Source organism: Cydia pomonella, chromosome 10 (genome assembly GCF_033807575.1).
Source record: "Cydia pomonella isolate Wapato2018A chromosome 10, ilCydPomo1, whole genome shotgun sequence".
In the NCBI taxonomy this organism is placed as follows: Eukaryota; Metazoa; Arthropoda; class Insecta; order Lepidoptera; family Tortricidae; genus Cydia; species Cydia pomonella.
In genome coordinates, this window is record NC_084712.1 from 1854161 (window position 1) to 1881829 (window position 27669).

Consider the following 27669-nt stretch of genomic DNA (forward strand, 5'->3'; position numbering starts at 1 on the left):
ACGAGCCTATTGTGTCCCACTGCTGGGCAAAGGCTTCCCCCTTTTCTTCCACTCATCCCGGTTTTGAGCTACGACCGGCCAGTCCCTCAAAAAGGAGTCTAAGTTATCCCGCCATCGCCGACGAGGTCTGCCAGATCCCCGGGTTGACTCGTGGGGTACCCACTCCGTGGTTATCTTGGCCCACAAATCATTCGGAATGCGGCCCATGCCCAGCCCAGTCCCACTTTAACTTGGCCGCTTTTCGAGCTGCATCTATAATCTGAGTTTTAGAGCGCAGCGTGGTGTTCCGGATGCCTTAGTTTAACACCTAATATGCTGCGCTCTGGCAAACCCCGAGTTTGGATTTCTGAGCTTCGGTCAAAGACCAAGTCTGAGCACCGTAAGTGAGGACTGGAAGTATGCACATGTCCAAAATCGTAAAAGTTTAAATCAGTGTTAAGTAATTAAATGTTGCATATAGCGTTGTAATACGGGGTTTACATTTAATTCAACCAAAGAATTGAAAACTGTGACATATCAATGTCATTTCGAATATCAATCGTCCGAGATAGTAATTACGTTTAGTAGCAAATGTACACACTCGTACTAAACGCAAACATGCCCTAAGGCAAGTGTATACGCTAGTAAAGGCCTTATAAGATAAAAAATAAATTATAGATTATCTCCGAAATGGAGTTAATTAGAATACCGGTGTCTTTAGGAAAGTTACTTAATTTAAGCTCAGGAATGCACCCTTGATATTAACGGAAATAAAGAAAAACACGGTGTATAATATGTATATAACAACATGTTACAACTCCACGCGTACGAAGTCGAGGGCAACAGCTAGTATAATATACGGGGGAAAATTCTTTACGTTGTTTCGTTTTTTGTTCTCAAAAATGTGACGGAGTGGAGCTTTTTGTATGAGATGAAAGATGAAATTTAGTTTCAAATTTTTCTCATGTAAAAGATAATCTACAACTAGAAAAACTTGCGATAGGTCTCGACTTTTATTTGTTTGATATAATGCGGAAATACAAGCGTGACAGAGTGGTCAGAAACAAGACAACGAAAAATGTTGTCCCGTACACCGTGGGCTTGAGTAACCCGACAGATTTTAACCGAGCATTCCTGAGGTTACAAAGAGCAAAAATTTGTATATTTTTATGTTTTCTGCACACGATATGATCTTACACCTTTGCGGAAAAAACATTACAACGAATGAGTGAAGTTTTATTTATTTATTTACAGATACATTCTGCGAGTTTCCTTTAAAATTTTAATGTCTGTCAATAGGTATGTCTCAAACAAGTCATACAGTGGCAGTCAACAAGGCGTTTTCCGCTGAGCTATTTCAGAAACAAATTTTCACAAGAATTGCCATTATCTCTAAACAAAATTGATTTCTCAAAACTTTGTATGACATTTTAGTCTCCAAATGCGGTCAAGAACACACCTTTGAAAATCTATCAGGCTATTCGAGACCACGGTGTAGATAAATGTAGGTATATAGATAAATCATATCTAAAAAAACATCCATAAATCTGAAACAAATATCTTTTGTAAACAAATAAACGCCCTTAGCAGAATTCGAACCTGGTAACTCCAGCTTCGTAGGCAGGTTCACTACCATTTAGGCTAGGAGGATAAATTCTGCAACATTTGGGGTTTGCTACAGTATATGCGCTCATAATATAAATCCAGTGTGATGTCAAGATAGTCCAGAGATAGTAGTCTGCATATCTTGCGTATACAGGGTGAATACGTAGGCTGTTTTTCAGATGCTTCCTTTCTGTAATTGCATGATTTCTATAGTAATCTAAATTGTATTTTTTCTTATTTAATGCATGTTAATTATAAGATGTAATGTTTTGAAAAGATGTGTCCCGCCGAGTTGCTTAGTGCTTGCTTGCTTGCTTCTGGGCATTTTCCGCAAATCGACAACCATTGTGCCTATTTTGCGTGAAACGAGGTAGCGCTACTCTAACCACCCCAGCTCCTCCACGAAGCCTAGCAAAGTTTTCACGTTGCTAATTGCCTATCCTAGTGTGCACGGAGTCCCTAGGTATTTGTGCCTGTATACTTCTACCTGTTTGCAGTCTAGGAGAATATGTCTTGTTGTTTCTTCTTCTTCCATGCACGCTCTGCACATGGGGCTGTCTGTTTTACCCATATTGTGTAGGTGTTTGTTAAGTGTGTTATGTCCTGTAATTAATCCTACTATTTTACGTAGTTGGTGTCTAGGTGTTTTCAGTAGTATTTTGGTGAGGTTGTGGTTCAGTTCCGGTAAAATATCCTTGATCTGCCTGCATGTGTCCATTTTATTCCAGTATTTATTGGGCAGTTGTCTGTGATGTAGGTCTAGCTGGTTGTGTATATAGGATATTGGTAGGGGTATGATGGGCTCGGGTCCATATGCCGGCGTTTCTGAACCTTTCCTGGCCAGTTTGTCCGCTGCATCGTTTCCGTCACCGTCCCGCCGAGTTTCTTGCCGGTCCATATTGGGATACCCTCTTCCAATTGAGGGGGGATTTAAATCTTCTCGGGTCAGAGGTGTAGGGTTAGAGCCGGTGTAGCTTTATTTGACGTTCATAAGCGCATTGTAATATGTCTACTTGAATAATAAACTATCTTAATCTTTTCACAATGTGCAAAATAGCACTTATTAATTTAAGTAATTTGACATTTAGGTACACCACGTAAATTTGCAGTTTAAGAAGTTTAGGATTGAAAAAAAGTAGATAGTCTAAGGATGAAGCATTTTGACATGATTCCCTTTTGAGATCTAGGAATCTTGGTAAATGGTAAGGAGGAAAGGATGAAGGTAAAATTAAATGAAAGCACAATAATCCATAGGTTGCGGTGACTGCTTACCGTCAGGCGGGCCGTATGCTTGTTTGCCACCGACGTGGTATAAAAAAAATAAACCAAAGCTCACATTTGAAGCTCTACAGCCGCCCATCTCCCTCAGCATCTTCACCGTTATCCAGTAGTGTCACGAAGATTAAAATACACATAATGCACCATCCTTAAAACACGCGGTTTGAATTTTTAGGGTTCAACGTCGCTTAGTATTATTATTTTTCATTTAAGTCAAAAAATAAGATTGCGCAATTCAACTTACTCAAAAATGCGAACCGAAAGTAGTTATTTTATTTTGTTTTATTCTAAATTGTAATTTAAAAAAAAAATTGTTATACGGTTACTTTACTTTTTACACTTTTGTGCCATTTCAAATTGTAAATTCTCTGTGTATCACGTTATTTTAAAGGGGTGCTTGCCTGAAATAAAATCAATTTTTTTATTATTTTTTTTTTAAACATGTCCCGTAGCTCTTAATTCGTCGTCATTGGGACACATTCTTCTCAAATGCTTACCTTTTTTATGTCAATTTACGAGTATTTATTTATTTCACTTGACGACCGGTCTGGCCTCGTGGGTAGTGACCCTGCCTATGAAGCCGATGGTCCCGGGTTCAAATCCTGGTAAGGGCATTTATTCGTGTGATGAGCATGGATATTTGTTCCTGAGTCATGGGTGTTTTCTATGTATTTAAGTATTTATCAATATTTATATATTATATATATCGTTGTCTAAGTACCCTCAACACAAGCCTTATTGAGCTTACTGTGGGACTTAGTCAATTTGTGTAATTATGTCCTATAATATTTATAAAAGAAAAAAAAAAAAATTATAAAAAAGAAAAATTTCACTATTCAAAAATAATTAGTTACACAGCATTACAGTATTATCAAGGCACTGTGAAATTACAAAACAAATGAAAATACAAGTACAAAGAAATAAAATACGTAATTATATGTAATATTTATTTTGTAATCGTTATTTGTAATTAAAAAACCGGCCAAGTGCGAGTCGTTCTCGCACCCGAAGGGGGTACTTCTCACATTTTTGGGGTCGGTGTCAAATATTGTTCTCATCTTACAAAATGCGATTAAAAATTAAAACTGTAATTTTAATAAATCTGGTGCATCCTGTAGTGTATGTAGCGTATGTAGTGTATCTGTAATGAGACTGCAGGCGACGCATAATGCACATCTGCATATAAAGTGCATGCGGCAGGCTAATAGGTTAGGATTTTTACTTTAGGAATAGGAAGTATTTCTGCAATGTTCTGCCACCAGAGTGCAGCACTAGCACAAACCATAAACCATAGAGTAACTACATACTATCTCGTAAACAGTTTTTTGACCATTTTTCACAGATTATTTATTTCTTTAAACTTTATTGGACTAAATATATGCAATAATGTATAAACGGCGAACTTAATGCCAATAGATAATTGCATTATCTACCAGTCAACCATAGGGCCACAAAGAGACACTTACAATTGATGCAGAGAGAAAAGAATACAATGAATTAAAAAGAAAAGCAAACTAATACTTATAAACTACATATATTACATAAAAAAACCGGCCAAGTGCGAGTCGGACTCGCACAAGAAGGGTTCCGTACCATTATCTATAAAAACGGTCACCCATCCAAGTACTGACCCCGCCCGACGTTGCTTAACTTCGGTGATTGGATGAGAACCTCGAGATTGGAAAGAAATATTTCTTTTATTCTGTTTTTAGTATGTGCCACCTCCTAGACTGCTTACCATCAGGCGGGCCGTATGCTTGTTTGCCACCGACATAGTATAAAAAAATACATCATATTATGTAAAAATACGCAATGCGATTAAATTAAAAACACGTTTTAATATTTCTGTACACGTAGACAATATGCCAATCGTTCACGCTCCGTACCGTAGCGTAGTTATCTCTCTGTATCACTCTTCCATATTAGTGCGACAGGGATAGTTGCGTTTCGTATGCTACGGAGCGTTAAGAGGCTGTCAACACCCAATGTCCTTGAAATTGATGTTACTTAAACAGTTATTTAAGAAAGACTATTTGTTTTAGTCAAGTAAGAAAAATATATGTTCATATTAATAATATTTCAAAGACCGTGGTTGTACTCGATACATGATTGAACGAAATCGGCTCGATAGAAAATAATTGCAAAGATTGGTCTTAAAATCACAATTAAACGGTTCTATGTCTTTATTGTTTTGACTTATGGGTCTGCAATTAAAATCACAATTTCAAAACATTTATATCTAAACCGTGGTTGAGTAACATATTACACTAATAATCCACTTTTTTTATTTAAATATTTTTCTTATTATTCCCTTGCCCAAGCCCAGTAACATGCGACAGTGCTATCTCATTTACTCCGATAGAAATAGACAGTGTACGCGCTTTAGGTATTGACAGCCTCTTAACGATAATCTATGCACCCTGACAACATATCAAATCAACACAATTTATAGCTAGCTATGGTGTACGTCTTGAACTGGCGCTTAGGACTTTTTAGAAGGAGACAGCAATGAAAAGTAAGATTATGACAAGGACAAACAATAATAGCGTTTTCTCTGCTACTCATACTGAAAGTTCCATGACCATCTCGTTCGGTCATTTATAACAGTCTGTATCAAAAGTAGCGGTTGAAAAAACGTGCCAAAAGAATCCATACTTGAATTTTTTATATTACGTCGGTGGCAAACAAGCATACGGCCTGCCCGATGGTAAGCAGTATCCATAGCCTATGTACGCCTGCAACTCCAGAGGAGTTACATGCGCGTTGCCGACCCTAACCCCCTCCCACCCTCGTTGAGCTCTGGCAACCTTACTCACCGGTAGGAACACAACACTATGATTAGGGTCTAGTGTTATTTGGCTGCGATTTTTTGTAAGGCGGAGGTACTTCCCCAGTTGGGCTCTGAACACTTTTCCAAATAGTGATAGGTAAAACTCTATAGTTTGCATTAAAAAAATCTGCCACATAATGTATACTCGTAGAATCACGCGTTACTTTGCTTTGCTAATCCGCCTAAAGATAAATCAATCAGTGCTAACCCGTTATACTTACTTGCGTATTTTTACATGCAATTAATGTTTTCACCCTCCCGCCGCAAATATAAATACGCAAATAAATATAACAACCCACCACCAAAAGTCCGAAACTCGACATGTGTTTCGCCTCTCTACGAGGCAACCGCAGGAGATGCTGGAGCTGTTAACGGTCTGACGCCCGACAACAGAATGAGCTGTCTGGAATGGTCGGTCATATTTTTTAATTTGATAAATATATACTGTCTGGCATTTATGGGGTATAGTTCGTGTCATACACGATGTAAATGACGCATTATAAATAATAATAAACATAATTGGCAGTAAATATTGACTATGTGACAGCGTGCCATTACGTATAATATGAATACTCGAAGTTAAACGTGTAAGTTTGTATAAAAATAAAACAGTAGGTGTGGGCGACGCACCTTTTTAGAAGATGTTTACTTTTTATACTTTTTTATATTTTTGAATTCTATTGTTTTATTGTTGGTTTATGTTCTTTTTTACATTCTGTTTGTGCATTCTTCTTCTTGTGTTCAATGAATAAACTACTATCAATGAACCAGCTCATTTTACCATTAATAGTAGGTACTTAAACTGTTTGAACCCACATCTTAAATTGCCTCGTTTCTGGCAAAATAAAATATTACACGACAACCTTTAATTATATCCCGAACCGCTCAAAGGAAAATTACAGTTCAAATACATCGACACATCCAATTAACCAAGTAATGCATAACTAAAAATAAAAGTGTTTTATTAAAAATGTCATAGGTACAAAACGCACGCGCGCCGGCCGGCGAGAAGTAGCTAAATTGTTGCCAGTGGTGGGAAACTACCCGAGTTTCGGGTAAATTATGTTTTACAAATTGCTTAAATTTTATTGACATGGTTAAAATAATTGAAAAGTGTATTTGGTCTAGTAGGTAATATAAACTTAATAAGCAATACTACCCTATATAACACTAAAGTTTTAATTAACATTTAAATTGTGCTTATAACTCACACGTCAGTTTGTTAAAAACAGACATAATAAGAAGATTTTTGAAAAATTTATTTGCTAGGATTGCGGTGCCGTAATATAGCGGCTGTCTAGCCGTATTCTTTTCTTATATTATATATTATTATATAACGCAACAAATGTTGGGATTAGTTGTCAAGCGGACCCCAGGCTCCCATGAGCCGTGGCAAAATGCCGGGACAACGCGAGGAAGAAGAAGAAGAACGCAACAAATGTTGCTCGGAATAATACTTTTAGAAACATCATATTATGAATTACATTTACTCCTAAAACAGAGAGTAGACGATGATGTTATTAAAATCAATCAAATGTAGAAATAAAACCGTACAAGAATATACCACACATTAGAATACGATAAAAGTTATTTACATTTCGATCGTCATATACTTTCTTGTTTTTTTTTTGAATTTCCAGTTGTATTTTTTCTAAATTAATTTTTTCATGATGTTTTGTTATTTTTATGCATTTGTTCTCTGTACATGTTGGTACATGTTTTGTTCACGTCACGAATAAAGATCTTTTATCTCAATCTTTAACGTAGAAATGTATGTCACAAGTTGTCTTTAAATCCAATAAAAATCTAAAAAACATATTTGCATAGAACACAGTTATGAGACGTATTACAAAACAAAGGAAATCCGTGCATTCAGTCTGCATGCAGGCGTGCAAATATTGTAAAAAACAATATTTACATTAGCACTTACAAATATTTTCTTTTTAGGGAAACAACATCCACCTAACTGGCAACACCATCCATATCTTATCAGAAGTAGCTCAGTGTATCCCGGTCTCTACAGGGGTGCGCGCGTCGCTACCCCACACTCGCGTGTGTAAGCCTCTTCGGAAATGAAAGTGAGCGTGGTAACTTCTGTGCTTCGGGTTTCAGTTATGTGTGTGAAGTGAACATGAAAATGGTAGTGGTTTTGTTATTGGGGATGTTTCTGGGTGAGTTTCAGATTTAGTTTTTTAATTGTATTTGGGAAATTGAATTAATATAATAAATGTGTGAGACCAAGAAGAAACTGTTTTGTTTTTGAATTAGGAACTCTTCGTTACACTTTAAAAGTTCTGAGTAGATTCTAGAAACGTACATACAAAGAAATTCTCAGATGGAAAGACGTTAAAATTATTTTATTATAAATAAGAGGTACAATAACTATTTACTAATTATACTTATTTTAATATTCATACAAAATATAAATCTCTGCCACTTCGTACCTTAATACAGTAACAATTAATAAATTAGATAAATAAATATTATGAAACAAATCTTACACAAATCGACCTAGTACAGTCGCCATCAGGTATATCGGAGCGGCCGAGATGCTCAAAAATATCTGAACACGCCTTTATTGTCAAGGCGTTAGGGTGCGTGGTCAGATATTATGTAAATCTCAATTTGTATGGGATTTAGAAACAGCACGCCAAGCGGGGCGTTTTGGAAACTAAAAATCCCATACAAAATGAGACTTAACGCAAACGCGTACGTCACGTTTCGCTATCGAATAAATTTACACTAGGGGTACAGATAAAGAATTCGACCATGTTATCATGAAATAAAAGGTTTATTAAGTTACTCTTAATTATCTTCATTGTATTTCTTAGCAAAAGTAATTATTAGGTATGTTAACCACCGTTTAAAGGTTTATGTTAACTATTTTTTATATAATTTTTAGGTCCTTATGTTAACCACCGTTTATAGGTTTATGTTAACTAATTTTTGTATAATTTTTAGGTCCTTATGTTAACCACCGTTTATAGGTTTATGTTAACTAATTTTTGTATAATTTTTAGGTCCTTATATTAACCACCGTTTAAAGGTTTATGTTAACTAATTTTTAGGTCCTTATGATAATCACCGTTTAAAGGTTTGCCCGTATTGAATTTACACACTGTTTTAAGAAATACGATCTAACGGCAGTCGCTGGCCTAAACTGATAACGACAGCTTCAGACAGAGAGCTCTGGAAAGACTCGGAGAGCATAGGCCTGAAAAAAATAATACACATCAGATAAAATTAACAACAAAACGGCCCGATTCGAAGAATGATTAAGACACGTTTAAAATCTTGGAAAGATATTTAAAGAACGATAACCTAAACGACATGTCAAAATTGACGTTTATTTCGATTCCGCTGTGATCCCAATAATATCTATCTACGATATTTGTAACGACGAAGTGACATTGGTTGCCCGAATCGAGCTTCTGTCAATTATACGACATATTAACGATATCTAAATGAGAATTGATCTAAACAAGAACTTATCGTTATGATGGTTGATGACCGGTTTGGCCTAGTGGGTAGTGACCCCGCCTACGAAGCTGATGGTCCCGGGTTCAAATCCTGGTAAGGGCATTTATTCGTGTGATGAGCATGGATATTTGTTCCTGAGTCATGGGTGTTTTCTATGTATTTAAGTATTTATATATTATACATATCGTTGTCTCAGTACCCTCAACACGAGCCTTATTGAGCTTACTGTGGGACTTAGTCAATTTGTGTAATAATGTCCTATAATTTTCTTTTTATCGTATTACATTTCGAATCGGGCCGTTGGTCGTATTTCACACAACATTTATCCGTTACCCAAAAAAGGTTAGTCAGTACCCCTAGTGTAACTGTGATCGACATCATAACGTGACGAACGCGTTTGCGTTAAGTGTCATTTTGTATAGGATTTTGAGTTTCCAAAACGTCCCGCTTGGCGCGCTCTTTCGAAATTCAATACAAAATGAGACTAAACGCAAACGCGTACGTCACGTTTGGAAATCGAATTTATTTACACTAGGGGTACTGGTCTCTTCACAAAATAACATAAACCAATACCAATAACAAACTTCATTTCTAGCAAAATAGAAATTTTCCCAAGTGTAAACAGATTTGCCGCAGGCACCAAAATAGCCCCTATTTCTATCACACATTCGTATTTGATTTAATTGAATCACTGTAAAATCGTCTCTGCTCCTAAATAAACAAAGATCATTTCAGAACAACAATGAAAGATAGATACGATAATACAAAAGCAATCGACCAATGTTCTGTCAAGTTTGCTGTATCTCATCTTTATTTTTAACTCTGTAGTTAAGATCATAAGATACAATTTCCTACGATTATTTGAAAGTAGTTCGCTCACAGTGCTACGAGAAAGCTACAACATGTGCTACACGCGTAGCCTTACGGCGTAGCCTAATTAAAATGACGAACACGCCAATTCATCGTCATCAGATATATCGGAGCAGACGAGGTGCTCAAAAATACCTTAACACGTACTAGAGTACGTGTTCAGATAATTATGAGCACATTAGCCGCTCCGATATATCTGATGGCGACTCTACATTGACATGAAAATGATAATTGAATGTGTCGATTCGAAGAATGAGATATGATAACGATAAGTTCTGGTTTAGATAAGTTCTCATTTAGATATCGTTTGTATGTCGTATAATTAACAGAAGCAGCTCGATTCGGGCAACTAATATATCGGGTAATATCGTAGATAGATCTTATTGGGATCACAGCGGAATCTAAATAAACGTCAATTTTGACATGTCGTTTAGTTATCGATCTTTTAAAGATCGTTCCAAGATCTTAAACGTGTCTTAATCATTCTTCGAATCGGGCTGTTATTTAGTTATTGACCTTATATCAAACCCCCGCATTGACCTTCAAGCCAATCTAACATGGATCTGACATCATTCCAATATGAGATGATTCCAGTCTCCTTTAGAGGACCTGCTGAATAGCGCATTATGTCAACTTTCAACAAAAAACGTTACTTTTGACACGGACAGATCAGTATCAGATCAGTATCAGATCAGTATCAAATCAGTATCAGATCAGTATCAGATCAGTATCAGATCAGTATCATATCAGTATCATGTTGGAATGAGATTTAATAGCTAAAACTTTTCATTTTCATTTTTCAAAACTCAATTTGATCTGCTTATATAAAGAAAAAAACATTATATCAAGCGCCCGGGTCAAAATTAATTTCCCTAAAAAATGTGACGGAGTGTAGCTTTTTGTATGAGATGAAATATATTTTATAATTTTTCTGATGTAAATTATAATCTACAGCTGGAAAAACATGCAAAAGCACTCGGTTTTTTTCTTGAAAGAAGACATAAATACAAACATCACAGAATGGTACAAAAACAAGATAACATAAATTATTTTGATCCGTCCACATTAAAACTGCAACAATAATGCAGCTGAAGTTAAAATCAGAATGTCACCTTTAACGAATTAGCTACGCAGAGCTCGGGAGGCCTATTCGAATGAACATTTTGATGTTAAAATTAAATATTTTTGCTATCGCCCGTGCGTCCTGCACACCAATACATGGCTGGCTGATATACGCGTCATACTCGTGAACGGGTGCCGTGTTGCCTCTCTTTCGCCCTTGTAAATTTGTTCGTAAGTGTGACGGGGAGGCAATACGTCGAACATGGTTCGCGGTAGGCCCTCTGTTTGTGGAGACCGGTCTGTTTAAGCTTACACGGGCTACATGTTATGTTATAAGTATGTAACTTTACTTATGAGTGGCATTAACGTGACATTAACGTAGCATTAACACTTCATTCGGTTCTTGTCTGTTTGTCGGATTTAATTTCATGTCTTTTAATTATTTATATAAAAAAATTAAGTCTTGGAGACCCTTTACATCTCTAAGTATAATTTAATGAGCTTTTTTTCTCTCTAACACTTAGAGACTTTTACATCTCTAAAGAATAGTAGTATGTAGTTTTTTTGTGTAATTCGACATTTAGAGACTGCATAAGTCTCTAATAAAGCGTCTAATATTTTATGGTTTTCATAAGTATTTTATTTTTATTGATAGTAAAAATTTGACGTGCAAAAGTGCCCCTGTGGCCTTTGTTAAATAAATGTTTGTTTGTTAGTTACATGCACGAACAAATATGATAACAAAATTACATCATTTAGATATCAGGCTGTAAGTCAGAGTTGGCATCGGGGTTAAAATATGAATGTTAAACAAAATGCAGATTTCACACTCAAGTCACACAGAATTATGCTAAATAAAACATTTCCCCAACACGTAACACATAACTTAACCTCTATGAGTGAAATTAAAAAGTTTCAACTCGTCTTTCAGTCACGGATCGTTGCCCTGGCAACTTTTATAACGGAACCCTTTTAGTACCAAGCAATTAACCTATTTCCTCCCTTGGGGGAGAAGGAGGGGGAGTTGTGTACGTGCATATGGTTGCCTTGTAAACAAAAGTTTTACGTCTTTTGGGAATGGTTGGGAAAAGTTATCAAAGAGTCATACTTTCAATCTGGTATATTGTAGTAGCTATTTATTTTAAGGTTCGTATGTCTTTCCCATCATGGCACAATGGTGCTCCGGACCTTTGGGAGGCGTGCGTGGAGCCAAAGCGAAAACGTAGAGGCCCTTTTACTTTTATTGTACAAAGTCAAAGTCAAAATATTCTTTATTCAAATAGGCTTAGCAACAAGCACTTTTAAATCGTCAAATTTTACAAATATCATCTTAATCTAAATATCAGAGCAATTTATTGATGCAGTTATTATTGTTCTAAAAAAACATTGAACTATTATAGATATGGTAAACTTAATAATAAGAATTTCACAAAAAGATCGTCAAACATCAAAAATTGTATAAAAATACTAGTCTAGAACCTTTCTAGAATAAAATCTAAATGTCAAAAAATACGGTATATATATACATTGAATTATCAATTTCATCATTAATAACATAACAATAAATAATTCATTCTTTACAATCACACTTAATCCCACGGTGTTTCATCATTCATGTAGTCCTGTGTGCTATAATAGGCTTTAGAGATAAGCTTACGTTTTACATAATTTTTAAATTTACTAACAGACAATTCAGTTATAATATTAGGAAGTTTATTGTAAAATCTTACACAATTACCCATGAATGATTTCTTAATTTTATGGAGCCTAGTGAAGGGCACTGCGAGCTTATGCTTATTTCTAGTATTAATATTATGTATTTCACAGTTTTTCTTAAAACTGGCAATGTTTTTATGTACATACAGAATATTCTCATAAATATATTGACAACGAGCGGATGCTGCCCTTGCCCGTGTCATGGGATGCACGCAGAGGCAGCCAGGGTGTAAGGACTATTGGAAGTTAATGGAATCTAAAATGAACTAAGCTGTTGGGTGAAAGTGATGGACTAGGTACTTGGTTATTTGATATAAAACCGAAGATAAGACTATTTTCAGATTATTATTATCATTTCCCTCGCATTTTCCCGGCTATTTGCTACTACTTACGGGAGCCTGGGACCGCTTGGCAACTAATCCCAAGAACTAGCGTAGGCATTTGACCTTCCCAAACAGAGGGTAAACTAGGCCTTATTGGGATTAGTCCGGTTTGCTCACGATGTTTTCCGATGAAAATGATTGCGATTTGGTCGGTGACATATTGCGTTTATATATAGTATAGTGGGCATTTTTTAAAATAAAATTAAAGGAATCGAATGGTACCTATAATTTTGAAACTTTGAGGTCTTGTAATTTTTTAATATTCCAATATATTTATTAAGTTTTAAATTTATTGTGACATTTGCCCATTTTCTATCTATTAAACTAGATTTAGTTATAAAATTCAACATTTGTCAACAACCCTATTCTTGTATAATTATAAGGTAGTTAGAATGAATAAAAAAGTCTCAGTTAATTGCACATATTTCAATCGAATCATGTTGCTTTGTCTAGAGAATAGATTCAAGACCAAAATTAGTGAAACAGAGGATTCAGTTTAACAATTCAAATATAGGTACCTACGAGACAGGGTACGATTCATTCATATACATTAAGCGTCGGTTTAAGCTCTTGAACACCGACACGGATTTGATTTTTAGTTTTATTTAGTAAATAGTCATATATATAATATAATTCAGCCTATATACGTCCCACTGATGGGCACAGACCTCCTCTCACGTGCAAGAGGGCTTGGGCTCCAGTCCCCACGTTAGCCCAATGTGGATTGGGGACTTCACATACACCTTTGAGTTTCTTCGCAGATGTATGCAGGTTTTCTCACGGTATTTTCCTTCACCAAAAAGCTAGTGGTAAATATCAAATGATAGTTCGCACATAAGTTCCGAAAAACTCATTACATCAACGACGAGCCAGGATTTGAACCCGCGACCGACGGATTAAAAGTCGGACGTCTTATCCACTCGGCAACCACCGCTTCCTAGTGAATAATATAGCGCGGAACTGTTTTATTTATAATTGATTTTAGTTATTTTATAGATACAGTTTGTAAAATAATTAAAATGGTAACCATTTTGACCATACTGGCGCAGCCTGTGACGTCACGATGTTTGTATTCGCCCTTTTTATTTTCATTATTTTCGCATATTTGGAAGTTTCTAGGGTTCAATGAGAATCGATTGATATTGATTGATATCTTTCAAAATATGAATGAATGTAGCAAAGAGCTTGATTTACTGCGAGTAATTTATAATTAAAAACGGTGCTAACTATTTAGTTACCTCTAGTAACGCCGGTTTGCGAGCCCCCTTACGTCTTATTTGTAACACTTACAATAAAGAATTTACTTCCATCGATATATTCAACTACTAGGCCCAAATTCCGTTATCAAATACTCAATATTCTCAACGGCCAACATAATGTTCATCTGTACCCCTAGTGTAAATTTAATGGACATCATAACGTGACGAACGCGTTTGCGTTAAGTCTCATTTTGTATAGGATTTTGAGTTTCCAAAACGTCCCGCTTGGCGCGCTCTTTCTAAATCCAATATAAAATGAGACTAAACGCAAACGCGTTCGGCACGTTATGATGTTGATCAAATTTACACTAGGGGTACAGTAGTGTGTCGTCATCATTGCTAGTATCGGTACTGTCAATGTACTTAATAATATATTGCGCAAATTGGTTGTCAGTACCTAATTTCGACTTTGTGCTAGTTTTATTTTCTTCTCCATTTAAATTTTAGTACCTAAATTATAATATACATAAGCATGGTCTACAACACTTGGTAAACTTGTATGTTAACATACCTTTTAGTTAAGTCCGTTTATTTTATGTATGTTTAGTGAGAGTGTTTAAGGAAGTAAGAGTTCATCTCTATATTGTTTGTACCTAACAATGTAACCTAGTATCCTGTCGCATACTTCTGTTGTTTCTCCAATAAAAAGAAAAAAAAACACCATGGCCAGGACCGCTAGGAAAAAGAAAATAAGGAAAACCAAGAGCCAGATGGGAACATCACACATATGCATCAAACAATGGATGGCACGAGCAAAAGATAGAGACCATTGGTCATCTCTGAAGGAGACCTTATCCGTCAGTTAAGTGTTCTTGCGTAACATTACATAACTACTAATATTCATGACTCAATTCTCTCCAATTTTTTTTACCACAATTGAATTACCTTTAAACTGACATGTATATCCAATTTAAATTAATGTATTAAACTTAATCAGTGATTAAGGAATTCATCAATAATTTGCATTATAGAGTAGAATAATATTTTACACTCATAGAAATAGATTGTTGTTTTTGTAAAGGATAATTTTATATATTGTATTGTGAATAATGATAATTTTCATTAAGAGCAATTTTAAATGATTATGTTTATATATTTTGTACAATATTTTATGACAGAAATTTATACGATTTAGAATTAAGACATGTTAAAATTGATTATGAGCCGTGTAGCTTGAAATAAAGGATCTTTATTTTTATTTCTTTTATTTATTTTATAATTTCTTGACATTATTTTGATATAACGTTTTATAAAAAACGCTTTTTAATTTTTTTTATATAATTTATAATTCAATATCAACTCTAGTTGAATTCTGAACATTTGAAAGCCGCACCAATAGTTAACGAAAGCCAACACGTTTCGTAGTTATCCGTAGATTATTTTTCCTCGGGAACCTTTATTTATCCGTCGTAAGTCGGCCGCCACCTGCCTGGGATCCATGCTGACTAGAACTTCGCCTAACTATGTAACACACATTATATCAGTAGGGCGATTCTCACAGGAAAATTCAAACGTACCATCGTCCACACTGTTTTTTTTTATACTACGTCAGTAGCAAACAAGGAAACGGTTACGGCAGCCTATGGATGCCTGCAACTCCAGAGGTGTTACATGCGCGTTCCCACCCTCGTAGAGCTCTGGCAAGGCTAATCACCGGCAGGAACACAACACTATGAATAGGGTCTAGTGTTATTTAGCTGTGGTTTTCTGTAAGGTGGAGGTACTTTCCCAGTTGGGCTTTGCTCTAGATCTGGAATGACATCAGCTGTGCTGTGCCACACTAAGCGAGATGACATTCACAGTGCTCATACCTCACTTTTGGACGTATTTTCGCGTTCTTATGAAAGTTCGGAGGAAAACCGAAAGAAACCGGTATTTTATATACTGGTTACAAGCCTTCGTGGCAACATAGGTGCTATATATACACCTCGATGTTGGTGCAACCAAAAGATTCACCGCACAAGCCAGAACGAGCACCATTTTGACACGTTAGCCGGGTTCGTAAGATTTTTTCGTTTAAAGGTATAATAATAAGATTTGATATTTCCTCGGTTTTTGGTTAACCGATAAAAGTCAGCTTGGTTGAAATTGCTCGTAAAATATCACAAGCGTTTGATTTCTTCCATTGCGTCCCATCCCGGCTCGGGGATATGTGTACGACTTTTCGGCGAATAAAACTTAGCAAGATAGATGTGTTTTCTTCGTGACCATGATACTAAAATTTCGTGAACTTACGATTCAATTAATAGATCGTGACTATTACCCAATTTATTTAACAATATTCACCAATTGCAACTTACATAATAATTGACAAATGTACAATAGGGTTCAAAAGTGCATGGACAAATTATGAATGAAATCATTCATAAATTGTCTATGCAAATTTGAACATAGTATTATTCTTTATTCATTCATAGCAATAAAATATTGTGTTGAACATAGCTTAAAATTAAAAATAAAACATTACATTATATTGAAGAAATTAAAGCCTAATTAGTGATCATGTCAATAAGATTTAAATATCAATCAAGCAAATAAAATATCAATAAAAATTTAAATAAAAAATGTTAGAAATTTAAAATTTAATAACTAAGAAACCTTTAGGGTACATATAGATAGTTGTATACAGGCTCTTTGAAATAGTGATTTTTCAGCCAGCGAGTAATTTAAGTAACCCTTACATATTTTGTCTTGTACCTGTCCGGATACATATTCAGGTTAGTGAATTACCTTTAACAGATTCACCCAAGTACACACAACGCGCAAATATAGATACGTGTATACTCATATATCCAGATGGATTAACTGTCTTTGACGTAGGGATCGTCGGATATAATCAACGTGCTTACTATTCATAGGAGTGTGATGATGTTTTGTCTGTGATCATTACACAAACTACTCATAAACGTCCATTACCCGGCTTCGGTGCCCTGACTCTAAAAAACCGGCCAAGAGCATGTCGGGCCATGCTCAGAGTAGGGTTCCGTAGTTACTCTTCCGTCACAATAAGCTAAACTGGAGCTTAAAGTATGGTAGATTGTTAACCAAGGGATGAACTGTGGGTGTACGTCTTTTTACTATGAAGGGGAAACTTTTTGCGATAACTCAAAAACAGCTAAACTGATCATATCCGCTATAGTTTTCTACTTCCAAGATTTCTTTCATATTTTTTGGACCTATGGTTCAAAAGTTAGAGGGGGGGGGGGGACACTTTTTTTCTTTCGGAGCAATTATCTCCGAATATATTCACTTTATCAAGAAATGTTTGTAGAAGACCCCTATTAGTTTTGAAAGAACTTTCCAACGATATCCCACACTGTAGGGTTGAAGCAAAAAAAAATAAAAAAAATTTTGTTTTTATTGTACGACTTTGTCGGCTTTATTGATTTATATTTCCATGCCAAATTTCAGCTTTCTAGCACTAACGACCACGGAGCAAAGCCTCGGACAGACAGACAGACAGACGGACATGGCGAAACTATAAAGTCGTATGTAACCCTAAAAAGTCGTATGTGGAATATTAACAAGTCAATTCGAGTTTTAGTTATTCGATCCGTTTCCGACATGATACTGGTCTGTTAGTGTCAACAGTGACGTTTTTGGTTGAAGAAATGCACTGACAGATAAAACAGATCGAATAACTAAAATTCGAATTGGCTTGTAAGACGGACTGCGTAGGTCAATTCGAACTTGCACCTGAAATCAATAGGATATCTAAATAATGTCAGTTTGTTATCATTATCGCGAGCGCGACGCATGAGGTAATAATATCCTCTATATTTATATATATATATATATATATGTATATATATTTATTTGTAAAAAATAATATTAATTTTTTTTTTATTATTTATTTCCATTTTACGCTGCAGCCACATATATATATTATATTCCTTTTACAGTAAAGGTTTAAATAAATAAATACATGTAATATTTACTTTGTTTTTGACTTTGAAATAAAATGTTTTGCGACTCTATAGATTTTAGAACCACTTATCATATTGTAAGTACAAAAATTCAGAGCAATCCAGCTAGTCGTTTTAAAATTGAAAATGAGAGTGTATCTCTATCTCTCGAGACCTGAGCTTCCTGGGGACCCTAAAGTATAATTTTAATGAAAAGATATTATATATATACCCATCGTCGCCTAGTACCCACAACACAAGCCTTATTAAGCTTGCTGTGAGACTAGATGAATTTGTCTAAAATATCCTATAATATTTATTTATTATTTATAACTCTCAGCTCAAACCGCTAGTCCGATTTACATTTTTAAATTTCCCCTCACCAGCTCGTCTTTCAAGCACTCCTCTATAAATTATTCTCAATGCTCTTTAAACTACTTGCATATTTATATCACTGAGCTAGCGCTGGCCTTTAGCTAACCAGTGGCTGAATTCCGATTACTTGTACTTGGACCATTTTGAATTTGAAAATTTTTATTTCGGATTTTGATCCATATTTTGTTACTTACTTACTCCGTTGGCTCAGCGACCTAAAATGAGTCTTGGCCTCCGACACAAGACAGCGCCACTTTTCTCGGTGTCAGCGTTACTTATAATTGTAACATATTTGACTTGACTTATTTTTGAAAAGTGTTTTTCAATAGAAATACACGTCAATATCGCTCATCGTCTTTCTAATGCTTAAAAACATTAAATACAGTAGATGGCACATTATGGAAATGATAATAAGCCATAACCTATCACAAAAATATAATCTGGATTTTATAACTACCACAAAAATATAATCTGGATTTTATAATTACCACAAAAATATAATCTGGATTTTATAACTACCTCAAAAATATAATCTGGATCTTAAGAGTGATTTAATTTTCCCTTTGGATAACTAACCGTCACCATTGCAACCATCATCATTGGCCACAGCATCTTGACAGATAATTGTTGCAGCATCAGTTTATTGAGAAGAAGAATAAGAGGTCCGTACGCCGTAGGAGATTGGAGGTGCGGCACATCTTTTTCTGTGGGTGTGAAGTAAAATCGCAGCACGGTACTTCCTGCCACAAATGTCGTAGGTGAAGCGCGTATCTGTAGATGGTTCCCGTGTCCGAAGACTTTTCTGCTTTATATCATCGAGCCATACATCGTCATGCTTCGCTATGTGTGCCGTCATGTAAAAGGTTACGCCATTCCGCTCTTTTGAGGGCTTCCGTTTCCCAGGCCGAACACCTGTGCCATCACCATCTGTGAACACCATCGATGCCAAAGGACATGTCCCGCTGGCAGGAATCCTTAAGCGAAGCATCCGACTGGTCTTTTGGCGTATGCAATTTCACTCAAAATCACTGCCCGGGGAAGTCTATCTGCGTCCATACGTAGAACATGGCCTAGCCACCGCACCCATCGCTGTTTTAGGGTGGCAGTGATGCTGCAACAGCCGACAAGGTCGAGAATCCTTCCATTTGTCGTACGATCCTTCCCGGTTACTCCGAGAATCGTACGTAGGCAGCGCATGTGGATGGATGTGGGTGGTAAATTTGCTGCCATCTTTCGACACAGGACTAGAGTTTTAGTTAGAATGACATATGGCTATATGAACCATGTTCGTTCACTGATATGTGTTAAATATCAAACGGTGTCGCCTTCTACGCGAGTATTAGACCAAAAGGTATATCGCTATCTATTCGAGCATAATTATTTTTTCTTAGACTTATTTATCTTATACGGAGTTATATATGTCTTTGTACTTACCAGTTTTGTGACGCTAAGTCTAGGTAAGTGTAAAATGATAGCTATGCATTTTGGTTACTGCATTTTACGGCTACTGGTGCAGACTTAGTTCAAAGAAGGTCTTATGTCTGTTGAAATCTGCTATACTTTAATGCCTTTTTGGTAACTCGATATTCAGTTCTTGGCAACTGAGGGAATTATGGTAATCGAGAAGTTAAGTGCCACTTTAAAAGTCATAACGAAAATAAACAATATATATTGTCGAGATAGCAAGTAATAAGATTTTCTTGGCTTTAGATTTTATTTGTAGTCATCAAAATAGTTGAACTAAGTGCCTATAACCTACCTAAGTAGGCATGTAAAGTCAAAGGACGGCCACGTTGGTGCGTTTCGTCGCGTCGTCGCAACGCATTTAATGTGGCATGTCATAAAATATATATGTAAAACGACGCAGCGTCGACGCTGCGACGACCCTTGCGACGAAAAAACGTGACGCAACGCAACGTACCAGTGTAAGGTAATTAATTTCAATACCATTCCGTACCTTGTTAGTGACAATCAATATAAGGAAATAATGATCCCGTATGACATAAGGGAATGTAAATCACTTAGGATGTTTAAGTGTAAATTGAAAACTATTAATCAAAATTAAATTACCACCACAATTAGCAATAAGATGTACAGTCAGCTGCAAAAATATGTATCGAGAGAATCGTCTCATAAATATGGTACTACGCTCCTGGAACAAGATACTATGGGACATATTTTTGAGTAACATGTGTACACAAAAACGTTTTACCGGTATTTGATGTAATAATTCCATGGAATTCAAATAAAATGGGCAGATAATGGTACATTAACCAAATGCACTAGTGTATGGCAGCGGCAGCTCTTATAGATTTTGGGTAAGTATACGCAATGGAATCTAATGTTTTACGAATATCTTGACGACCGATAGACGTCAACTGCAGTTCATTTAACAAATGGTTTCGTGATTATGAATGTTTTTTTATCTCATGGAAATAAATTATAAAAGTAAATAAATTGTTAACACACCGGTTTCGGTCCAAACATTTTTATGAAAGTTGAAGGTGTCTCTAACTCGAGTCGATTTTGTAAAGTTTTTTCACATTATTTTATTAATCTCACGTATATTCATTCATTTTAATCATTTTACCACTAATAACTTACTTATGTGCACTCACTTTTTGAATTCTTGTCTAATTATTTAGAATGAAAAAAGTCAAAATTGCATTCCCGCGTACCTTTAAAATACTAAGGTAAAAGGTATGTTTGCAACAATTGCAACATGGCGCGCGGAGTGCGCGCGCATTCGTCGAGAAGGCACAAGGTCAAACGGACTAAGAGCGCCACTCCAATTTTACGTCTTTCTTCATAGAACATCTTCTGTTTCACGTGCGGAACTGTGGCTAAACTTCTCTTTCGCTCTTATGGAATTTCCTATTGATTCAATGTACTAAATCTCTTTTCATAGGACCGCAATCCAAAGCGCTCCGCTTCGCGCGTTACGTATAAAATATATCAAATATAGCAGTAGGCGAGTAGTCATAGGCTGTCTATAAACTTATAATATAATAATTACTTATTTAACTATTATTGACTTGTTTACGATCGATACATTAATCATGAATAAGTAGTATTATATTAATTAGATACTTTAATTTCATTATGATTATTTATGGGAGTGCACTGCACAAGCGCTCTTTAAGGCGGGCCGCTAGTGGTGTATGGCACCGTAAAACTTAGAAAGGGTGCAGTTTTAAAATGGTTGAGAAAAAACATAGGTAGGGGTGATTTTTGTCGATAAAATTCATCGTGCTATACGTGGTTAACGGCTCCACTATACGTGGACAAACACATTTTATATTAAAGATCAACAAACATTACTTTAATCGTTATTGCATTACGTTTTTAGATCAGTAGATTTTTTAGTTTCTCGTATGGTTAGATACGGTCGGCAGGGATCGGAAACCGGTATTTTTTGTATGGGAACGAAAACGGTATTTTTTCGTTCTTTGTTAATTACTTCATTTCTAATGAGGCAATCTAATAATACGAAGTCGTTATCTGAAAACACAACTGAGTCCTACATTTAGAGTGTAATATAAACCGAAATATATGGTTATTTCGATGTTTTTGCAAAAAACCGGTTCCGATCCCTGACGGTCGGATCAAAACCTGACGGGATAAAACCGGGTAGTCCGGTATTGTAAAAGTGTCTTTTTTCACCGAAAAACGATGCTTGGGTAGGTACAATATCTCAAATGTAAAAAATGATCCCATGAAGGCTGTAGTTCATGGGCTTATTTGAAGATTGTGGCGCGTTCCATTGCTATTTTTAGTAAAGGGCAAAATTGGGTGTGGGATTTAGTATACCCAGTTTTGGACTAAGCATGGGATAAAACCGTACAAAGTAAGATTAAAAGTTGGTTGTGTTTTCAACGCGTGATAATGAATATAGTGATCTCATACATACATATAATCACACCTATTTCCCGAAGGGGTAGGCAGAGACCATGGATTTCCACTTGCTACGATCCTGACATACCTCTTTCGCTTCCTTCACTTTCATGACATTCCTCATACACGCTCGTCGGTTTAGGGTGCTCTTGGCCTGGCCTTTCTTCAGGATTGCCCCGATTTGATCAGAGAAAGTCCACCGAGGTCTACCCCTTCCAGCTCCCTCTTCTACTTCTCCCTTATACACTCTCTTTGTTAACCTTCTTTCATTCATTCTTTCCACGTGTCCAAACCATCTCAACATACCTTTCTCAATTTTTGTCACTACATCTTCGTTCAGTCCACAATTTTCCCTTATCACACTGTTCCTAATTCTATCTTGTAATTTTACACCCCACACACTTCTCAACGCTCTCATTTCCACTGCATTAACTTGACTCTGATGTTTCTTCTGCCATACCCAACTTTCGCTACCATACATAAGTGTAGGCACCAACACCCCTCTATGCACAGCCAACCGTGCTTTTTGCGACACCTTCTGGCTGCTCATAAAAGCGTTGAGTGCCCCATTCATACGATCTCCAGCATTCACTCTCCTTTCAATGTCTTCATCATGTTTACCGTCCCTAGTGAACAAGGTTCCCAGATACACAAACTCTTTCACTTGTTCAACTCTTTCTTGACCAATTAAAACTTCACAGTTTGTCATACTTTCTCCCTTTACAAATACCATTACTTTCGTATTGCTCACGTTTATTTTCATTCCTTTCCTTTCAAAAGATCTATGCATTCTAGTTACCATCTCTTGCAATTCTTCACCCGATGACGCCAGCAATACCAGCCAGTGATCTAGAGTTAGAGTTTGTCGTATCACCTCGTTTTGAGAGCACTACCCTGACTGCCACATCCGGTATCGGAATCCTTGGCGTCGACATCTCGAGTGAAGTCTAGTACCGCGGCCATCTAGAGGGTAAGGCTAAATTAGCCTCAAAAAAGCTCGGTGTGCTCAACAGATCGAGACAGTATTTCACACCGGCCCAACGCCTACAGCTTTATAAGGCGCAGGTGCGCCCGCACATGGAATACTGTTCTCATCTATGGGCAGGGGCACCCCAGTACCAGCTTCTCCCTCTGGACCGCATCCAACGAAGAGCGACTTGAATTGTCGACTGCCAGAGTATTTCGGATCGGCTTGACTCCTTGGCGCTGCGTAGAGATGTGGCCTCGCTCTGAATTTTCTATCGCATGTACAACGGGGAGTGCTCCGAGGAATTGTTCGTACTAATCCCTGCCGCTTTTTTTCGCCATCGCCCTACGCGACAACATTTCCATCCTCACCACTTAGATGGTTGGCAGTCCTCAACTGTGCGTTTTTCCAGGAATTTTCTGCCTCGCACAGCTAAACTGTGGAATGAATTGTTGCCTGCGGTATTTCCGGACCGATACGACCTTCAAACCTTCAAGAAAAGAGCGTACTCCCATCTTAAAGACCGGCAACGCACTTACAACCCCTCTGGTGTTGCAGGTGTCCACGGGCGGCGGTAATCGCTTACCATCAGGTGATCCGTTTGCTCGTTTGCCTCCTCTACCATAAAAAAAATTAAATGAATTAAACAGACTAAAGTTCCTAAATTTTTATAAAAATGTTTTTTTTTTATGATTTCCCTTAAGTTCCAAGTTTTGCCTCATTTCCCCCTACTATGGGAGAAATAAATACATAGTTATTTGTTTCAAAAGGGGTAATAGTTGTTGTTTAACCTTCGTGAAAATCCATTATAAAGTTATAATTAGTTCCTTAAATGTAATTGACAGGTGTGTACATTATAACCTTATTGTTATTTTAGCAACTCTATAGGAAGGAAATGAACATAATATATAATCGATATTAATCTGTCGGCGGCCGATCGAAAAATCAGGCTGATCGTAAAGTTTATGTAGATTGGATTGGTTCGTTAGGTGGCTTCAGATGCCCGAATGTATTTACGATTCACGATATGGCTAGGAATTTCATGATCAGCCGGATGTTACGACCGGCCGCCGACATATCGATAACTCACATAACCTCATTTATATGTCCACGATATTTTCGCGGATCTCAACTCAACACGGGACACGATGGTACCATAAATCTTTGTCACCCGTCAATATGTTACGATCTCACCATATATCAATATGACATATCTACAACGAACGTGCTTGGCTGTTACCCCCTTTTGGAACTTAGTATAGTTTCACGTCCACCGCCGCTTTCTATCGCAACGTCGTATCTTATGAGCGTTCAATGTAAATTGTACTTTATACAGTAAGAAATAGCGTTCACATTAGAATAGGGCAAGGGATACTGGAGATTGGGAAAATAAGTGCATATTCGCGATCGAAGGCGCTTAGTTTCAAATAGCAATATTATTATTTTGAACTGTATAAGTATGAGGTTTTGGTTGAGTTTTGAGTGAAGATCTTTGAAGTAGTCTTTTTGGTGATATTATGGTATAGGGTGCTCATATCAAGTTGGCATTTTGTGACGGTCACGATTGCTTGCCTATATACAGGGTGATTCGGCAGACGTGATCTGCGAGAATAAACTGCGACAGGAAATAATATTGAAAACTTATTCAAATTATTAACCGTAAATAAGCATCGAATACTTTTACATGATTTATTTTTAACGAGTTTTGTTACTATTTGGTCATTCTACCTCCATAATTGTTCTATAATGACATAGTGTCAAAAGTCAGGAGTAACCAATAGGTATTATCTTATTAATTATTTGGACTTAAATTAAACTAAGATTATAGCTGCATATTAAATAAGGCATTGCGTCTCTTGAATCATTCAAAAGTTGTACTGCAGTATTGTTTTTGTATACTGGAAGAAATTGAAGATCGATCAGTACTTACAAACGAATGTCATTTTCCGAGCAACTTGAGAGAAAGCTGACGCAAATGTTTTTATATTGATTTTTTGCACGTTTTGATTTAATTTAATTTAATTTATTTAGAGACCAAACAGTCATACCAAAAATGCAATACAAAAGTTGTACCGCAAAAAAAGGAAATTACAACAAAAAGACCTGGAGGTTTATAATTATAAATTACGTTAACTGAAATGAGTAAACTTAAGATAGAAAAATAACTGAAATCTGTACTTAGGTACTAAAACAACTTACGTTTAACATTTAACTATATTTTTACATAAATATACCTATCGATATTTATATGAGATAGAAAAATAACTGATATCTGTACTTAGGAACTAAAACAACTTACGTTTAACTTTTAACTAAATTTTAATTTGTATATATATTTAAATTAAGGGCAAATGCTATAAAAAATCACATATAAACTAGAATATATTTGCAAGAGCAGGACAAAATCTCAAAGGTCAAATTTCGACACGAAACATTTCTAATTTTTATATTTTTTAGTTGTAGGTACATCGATACCCTGTATAACTTTAGTTCAAATAGTTAGTGATATATAGCCCAGGGATATGACGAGCAAAATTTTAATTTATATTTTAGGAGTTATTTAGACAAATATTATCACATTTTGAAATCTGCCGTTGGACACCCTGTATGTATGTACGTGCATTTCATTAATTTCAGTGATTGTACACTTTTGTATGTGTTTGTCATTTATTCACCGTTACTTCTGTTTTACTCATTTCCTCAAAGGTTAACTAGAAGAGATCCCATACAGGGATAAGTTCGCCTTTGTTGTATTTAATTTACTCTGTAACTGTGTTTTTCGTGTTTTTATTTCTATGTACAATAAAGAATATACATACATATGTAGCTACCCAATAGGTACTTTTAGAGTGTAATTTGCCAACCATTTATTTCCAATCACTGAATGTATTATTAAATTAATAATAGGATTTAATATGCTACTAGTTTCATTTTGATATCAGTGAGTGCTTTAATAATAACTAACATTATTTGAAGCCTAATTAAGTTACGAACTAATATCATGAGACTTATGAGTCTAATTTACTCAGTAACTTTTTAAGCCGCTTATATACACGGGGTAAAATACCCAGTAGTTGGGCCTTTACAAATAATTAATAAGTTATAATATAATATGTAAGTGTTGCGGCGGAACTATAAGGATACAAATGTATGTGTAATCAACTGTTTGGGTATAATTTTTATTGTTTTTAAATAAGCGACAGGCATTTGATGAATTCGTTAGTCAACCAGTTGTCTTTTTTATGACTATTTACTATCTATTTTAGAGGCCTAGTACAATACCTAACAAAATATTAACACATTCACTGCCAACGTTTACGTAGCGCTAAGCTCGTAGCCGATCCCAGAGTTTTCCCGCTTTGTAGAAGAAAGCGACGACGAGCAGAGAACGCGCTGAGCGGGTTCCCAGCCCTCAATGTGTTAAAAGTCGGTTCTGATTACCAGGTCTAAACTATGTTTAAAAAATCTGGTATCATATACTATTATTGTAATCTATTATTATTGTAATTGAAAAAAATCAAGCAATTTTGAGCAGCTGTATCTCAAAATCTATAAGATGAAAATTAAATCTGCTTCAAACGTGCTTTTGTGATTTTTTTGTAACAAAAGTCTTAAGTAGAGAAAATGGTCAATTTCAGAAAAATCTGAAATGTTATAATTATTAAAGTATTTGACAATGACGCAGAGGGCTTTCAAGGTCAGAAACTTGAATTAAACAAAATAGAGACAATGTAAGACGGAATGTAGCAATTAAATGAGTTGTTTCCTCACTTCGCGGTGGCAGAATGACTAATCAAACTGATATTAAGCAACTCAATGAAAAATGTTCAAAATGTCAGTCATCACATTTTTCTTTAACATCAATTATTCGACGACCGGTTTGGCCTAGTGGGTAGTGACCCTGCCTACGAAACTGATGGTCCCGGGTTCAAATCCTGGTAAGGGCATTTATTCGTGTGATGAGCATAGATATTTGTTCCTGAGTCATGGGTGTTTTCTATGTATTTAAGTATTTATAAATATTTATATATTATATATATCGTTGTCTAAGTACCCTCAACACAAG

The 27669-nt window shown here is 36.0% G+C and overlaps 1 protein-coding gene across 1 annotated transcript in view; it reads left to right on the forward strand.

The window, feature by feature from the left end:
* Positions 1-7709: 7709 nt before the first annotated feature.
* The window catches only part of LOC133521817 (uncharacterized), a 207839-nt gene continuing 187879 nt past the window's right edge, over positions 7710-27669 (forward strand). Inside the window, exon 1 of the mRNA XM_061856897.1 lies at positions 7710-7863. Within this exon, the coding sequence (XP_061712881.1) occupies positions 7824-7863 (40 nt within the window). The 5' untranslated portion in view covers positions 7710-7823. The remainder of the gene's footprint in view (positions 7864-27669) is intronic.